General features: G+C 32.2%; 1 protein-coding gene across 1 annotated transcript; it reads left to right on the plus strand.

Annotated features, from left to right (window-relative positions):
- The first annotated feature begins 4,086 nt into the window (after positions 1-4,086).
- Positions 4,087-5,454, plus strand: LOC132760148 (forkhead box protein L1-like). Its single transcript, XM_060752056.1, has one exon. It carries the CDS (start codon positions 4,131-4,133, stop codon positions 5,427-5,429), a length of 1,299 nt encoding a protein of 432 aa, XP_060608039.1. The 5' UTR covers positions 4,087-4,130; the 3' UTR covers positions 5,430-5,454.
- Positions 5,455-5,802: the final 348 nt, after the last annotated feature.

Here is a 5,802-nt window from a genome sequence, read left to right on the forward strand (position 1 = left end):
GATGACATTGTGTTTTAAAATAGTAATTTTGCGAAAATAAAACACGATAAAGCCAATTAAGAAATGTAATTGCTACGTTTAAATTTCGACTTTACTTCCGATATGGGAAAATAAATCATTTTAATGTCCAAGAAATATTCGAGAAAAAATAAACAGCACGCACACAAAATTCAACAAAACTAAAAACACGCAGGCAAAATAAGTGATATGAAATCATTAAATTCGAAAGATCTTTTCCGCTCAAATATATACAACAAATAAGTGGTTTTATTTACCTGATTGTTTACATCATTTAAAATTATTTATTATTTTATGTGAATTATCTATATAATAGTGTTATAAATTCAAATTACCATGCTTAAATTACCGTAGAATTAAATCGTGTACATTTTTAGTTGCGATTAAAAAGAAATCCCCGCCCTCGAATCAGAAACAAAATGATAAAAAAGGATTAAGTAATAACTCAAATAGATAAATTACTATATCGATTGCTTATAAAGGACCATATCTGATTATAAAATCATTTTAAAACAACATACTTTCTTTTGCAATTAAAGAAAAGCGGCTTTACAAAGATTAACTGAAGAAGCGAAATGTCCGACTGATAATTTATATTGTTTTATCATTTATATATGTAATAATCAGTAACGAAAGTTTTTAAGTTAAATATTATAGACATTTCGAAAGATTAATGATATGAAAAATATTTGTGGCAGAAGTAAAGCACCATATACCGACCAAACGTTTATTTAACGTGCCAATTCCGGTATTAAAACATCAAACAAAAATCTAAATCTCTGTTAAAGATAAAGTGTACATGCGTCCGGATTAAAAGAAATTTTAGTATTGAATAGCGAGAGAGATTGTAGAAAAATTGTTCTTTATTGTTAAAACTTATTTAAAATATATGATTAAGTATGATCAAGATATTATATAATATCAAATTAAAGCGTGCGTAACGTTCAAATTTTTCCAAGCCAGAGCACTTTTTATTATGACTATTTTGTTAAAAAATGAAATGATTTATGCCAATTAAAGCGGTTTATTTCTTCTTCAAAACGTTTTTTTTTTGAAATTAAAAAAAAAATCTTTTGAAAGTATGAACATTTCCTAGCTTCACCTATCTTAAATACTTAAAAAAATAACAAAAACTCATTCATAAGATACAGTATTATAACATTTTATTACGCCCTTATATACTTTAGAGAAAGAGAGGGAGAGGGGCAAGGGCAATAAGATTTGCCGTATTCCTTCGTCCCGCTGTCCTGCTATCCGTCTGTTCCCTGACAAAACATCGGGGAATATTAGAAAAAAATGTTTTATTTCGTTTCAAAGTACAATTAATGTATAATTTTGTGATTTCTAAGTTGTCTCCGTACCGTTCATATGATCAGAATAAAGCATTGAATATTTAAAGGCGTGGTTAAAACTATTTTTAGTCCTCATACAACCAGTATGCTAAAAATAACGCTATCAAGTTCAGGATTCATACACGTTATACTATTAATTTTCATATCAAAAATGCAGCTTGGTTTCCTTAAATAATTTGACCTTTCTTTAACCACTAACTTTGTTCTTTTCTATATCTTAATAGAGAGAAAACACAGAATCCCTAAAGAACGCCCAATACGGCAAAAAAATTTAAGTGATTAAGAACAGAACAGAACAGTAACTTTATTTCAGACTTGTACAAAATGCATCACCATACACATTACAGTCGATCAAATATATTAAATATAAATATTAAATATAAGCCTGTTCTCAAAACAAAGATAATTACGTTGTGAGTCATATCAATTGAAATAATAGTATCAAACCTAACGCCTACAATTATTTAATTAAAAAAACCAACAACATCACATATCCTTACTTTTAGTTACATTGCGAAAAGGTTTGAATTATTAAGCAGCGAAATCTATTTTATTTATCATTTTTTTCATTATAAATCCATAAAACTATCAATGGCAACCGTGTGAGGAAGGGGCGACGTCAACATTAGGAATTACCGTGGCATACGTTTCTCTTTGAAAATTACTGCGCGCGATTCAATCAAGGAAAAATACACAAATATTCAGCTAATTCAACGCGTGTTGAAATAGATAAGTGCAGACAATTTATTTTTATAATCTTATTACATAAACATCCTTGGTGGTTTGTAAGCCATCAGTCTTAAATTAACATTCAACACTGCTGCTGATGACAAATTTAGGCTGTGGGAATTAATTTATAGGTCTCGAAATTACAATTTGAGCCGCGTCACGACAAAACCAACATAATGGGTTTGCGACCAGCATGGATCCAGACCAGCCTGCGCATCCGCGCAGTCTGATGAGGATCCATGCTGTTCGCTTACAAACTCTATTACAAGTAGAGATACCGATAGCGAACAGCATGGATCCTGATCAGACTGCGCGGATGCGCAGGCTGGTCTGGATCCATGCTGGCCGCAAACCCAGTATGTTGGTTTTGTCATTGCGCGGCTCATTTGTCAATCCTCTTCCTCTCGGGAAAGATACATCCTTATTTACAGAAAATAGGTTGTCAAATTCTTATCATACATATATGTATATATATTTTTCAGTTTAATTTGGAAAGAAAAACAATTTCTCGAAGGATTCCTTTTCTTAACAGTTCACGCTGCGCAATATTTACTGCTTTTATTTTCATTTTTTTAATAGAAAAAATGCTTCATTTTTGTTCATTAAGTATGTGTGAGCGTTACTTCATTTGTAGACATTTAAAGGGTAATCAAAATTAAATCGCAAAAAGTAGAATATTGTTATATTCAAAATATATTATTGTTAAAGATTTTAACTGGTTGTAACTGTAACTTAATTTAAATTGAATAAAATATCATTTTTATGAATTAAAATGAAACAAAATATTTTTATGAAACAAAATATCAATTTTATGAATGAGAGTAGAATAAAATATATATTTTTAGAATTAAAATGGATTTAAATATCATTTTTTAAAATATGAATCTTTTATTTGTCAGATTTGTTATTTTCACAAAATAAAGCCTTTCAATTTACATGTTATTTTTCTATAACTATATTCGAATTGTATGACAACACAAATGAAGAAAGACAATTTTATATGTATATTCTAATATGATATCTTATTATAAATTATCATGTATAAAAATCATTTTCTTTTAAGCATCATCATAAACAAATATAGTAAAATAAATTCGTAACATTATTTTTCAAAAGGAAAAAACATTTCCACAATTGTATTTTTAATCCATCTTCTATGCATATCTGAAATTTTAAAGCACAATATATAATTTAACTTTTATAAAAAAAAGTACGGAGTTTGTCTTAAAAAACATGCTTAAGTCACGCTCATTTTTTTATGTCTGCTAATTTCGTCTGCACTTATCGTGTGTTTAGCGAATACTTAGAGAGCTTTTAAACATTTTTCCCCCGAAGATGTATTCTGTTTGCTTGGCCTCAAGCAGAAAACCGTATGTTTTAGATCAAATGAAATTGTTCCAGATTGATCCGAAATGTTTAACTACATTCTTCGTAAAACAAGATTTGTTGAAAACATGATGTAAATAAAGGAATCGAAATCTGATTCAGAAATTTATCAGATCCTAGCTGAGGTCTAAAATAACACAATCTGGCAAATTTCTGTATATCTGTATGTCAAAATAATGTTTATAATTTGGGTGGTCATTTTTTTCGCTAAAATTTTGAAAATGTAAGTGTAAAATACGGTAGGCGTGGAAAATAGGCGGTAATTTACGTAGAGGATTACTCGAAATTGGCTGTGATTAGTTAACAAAGACCACGTGGTCCGCTGATTGCCACGTAATTGCCCGAAGGGGGTTGACACTGCTTGAGCGTTATTTGCATTAATGGCCATTTATTTTGCCATCATTAAGTAAACATACAATTAAAACATATACTTGTAATTGATCTCCGTTTATATAAATAATATCTGGATTACTGTCTTGGATTCAAACATTCGAGAGCTATCAAACTGGCCAAATCGTGCAATAATTGTGCAGTGAATTGTATGCGCTTATTAAAATTTATCGCAGTGTTAGATAGAACTTTACGAAAGCGTTTATTACAAGGATATTTCTTACATTAAAGAAAGAAAAAAACTGTGTTATTGAAATGGCGACTCCGCCAACACTTCCAAATGAAGTTTTACCTCATGGATATTCCTCGATCTACGGGGCTGGGATTCCGTCGGCATACAGCGGTCTCGCCGTGGCATCGCCGTACAGTTATCCCGGAATGTACTATCATCCAGCGGATTTAAACCGAGCTTATGCGATGCGTATGCTTGAAGAACTTCAACGCCGGGAGCAACCGCAGAAGCCGCCGTATTCATACATAGCACTTATTGCTATGGCCATTAAAAGTGCACCGGATAGAAAGATAACGTTGAACGGAATTTATCAATTCATCATGGAACGGTTCCCATATTATCATGACAATAAACAAGGCTGGCAGAACAGTATTCGACACAATCTAAGTTTGAATGACTGCTTTGTGAAGGTCTCAAGAGAAAAGGGGAAGCCGGGCAAAGGAAATTATTGGACGTTGGACACTAAATGCGAGGAAATGTTCGAAAACGGCAACTATAGGCGTAGGAAAAGAAGGGTCAAAGTTCCAGTAAAAGATGGAGAGGATGGCACTAATAGTTTTGACGATTCCAAAGACAGGGACGACAGTGATGTAGAGTCGTTAGATGAGCTGAATGTTACATCAGGAGATGAGGAAGAAGCTAGCATGGAAAAAGACCGACTGATGTCAAATATTTCGCCGGTAAATGACAGTGGTATAAACGTAGGTTCGAGCGGTTCTGAAGACGAAAATTCGAGAGACTCGACGGAGGTTGCAGCTAATTTCAGACCTCAAACAAGTAAATGTGATAACCGCGATCAGCCTGAATCAAATTATTCTGGCGGAAGTAAATTTTCTGGAATTAAAAGAAAACTTTTTACAATAGACAGTATTATGGGTATAGACGAAGAAAAAGAAACGAAGAATGAGCAAAAAACAAACATTGAGATTGAACAAAGTGAAATAATTGAAAGACCATTAAAAAAGAGAAAAATTGATATTTTTGATAAAATTCCAAGCCCGCCTCCAAAAGTTATAGATTTAAAAGGTGGTAATTTGAGTACATTGCAATTATCTCTTGCAAGTGGACTTTACGGGCTTAACTTTCAACAAATGTATGCTAACATTCCATCATATGGTATGAATCCACAAATATGGTCACCTAACTTACAACTCCCGTCATTTGGGCAGGGTTTCGCGGAAAGAATATATCAACAAAATGCGGCAACGCGAGCTATGGCTTTCTCAGGCACCGGAAGTGTGTCACCACGTGATACTTTAGAATCTCAGCACGTGATGCCTCCAGGAACTCCACAGCTTCACTCCACACCTAGGATACAGTGATACCTTTTAATGAATGTATTGTTTTATAGAATTGTTAAATTATATAGTACATGAAAACAATTACGAACAAATTTGTGATGTGCTTTGTGACGAAAAATGAGTTGAAAAAAGAGAGACTTTAATAAACACAATTTCTCCATGTACAAATAAATACACGTAGACGCTAGTTTCTGTTTGTGCGCCAGAAAATTGTATTGTGCCTAGGGAAAAAAACATTATACATTTTATGAAGAAAAGCACGGATTTATACCGGTATAACAGCGGTCAATGAACTCACAAACATAATGTATTGTTTTATTTACTTGTTTTGCTTATTTTCTTACAATCATATTGTTAAATTATATACTTGTAGATGTTACGGATCGATTATCTT

This window comes from Ruditapes philippinarum, unplaced genomic scaffold, assembly GCF_026571515.1.
Source record: "Ruditapes philippinarum isolate M1 unplaced genomic scaffold, ASM2657151v2 ctg4118_1_1_1_1, whole genome shotgun sequence".
NCBI classification, from domain to species: Eukaryota; Metazoa; Mollusca; class Bivalvia; order Venerida; family Veneridae; genus Ruditapes; species Ruditapes philippinarum.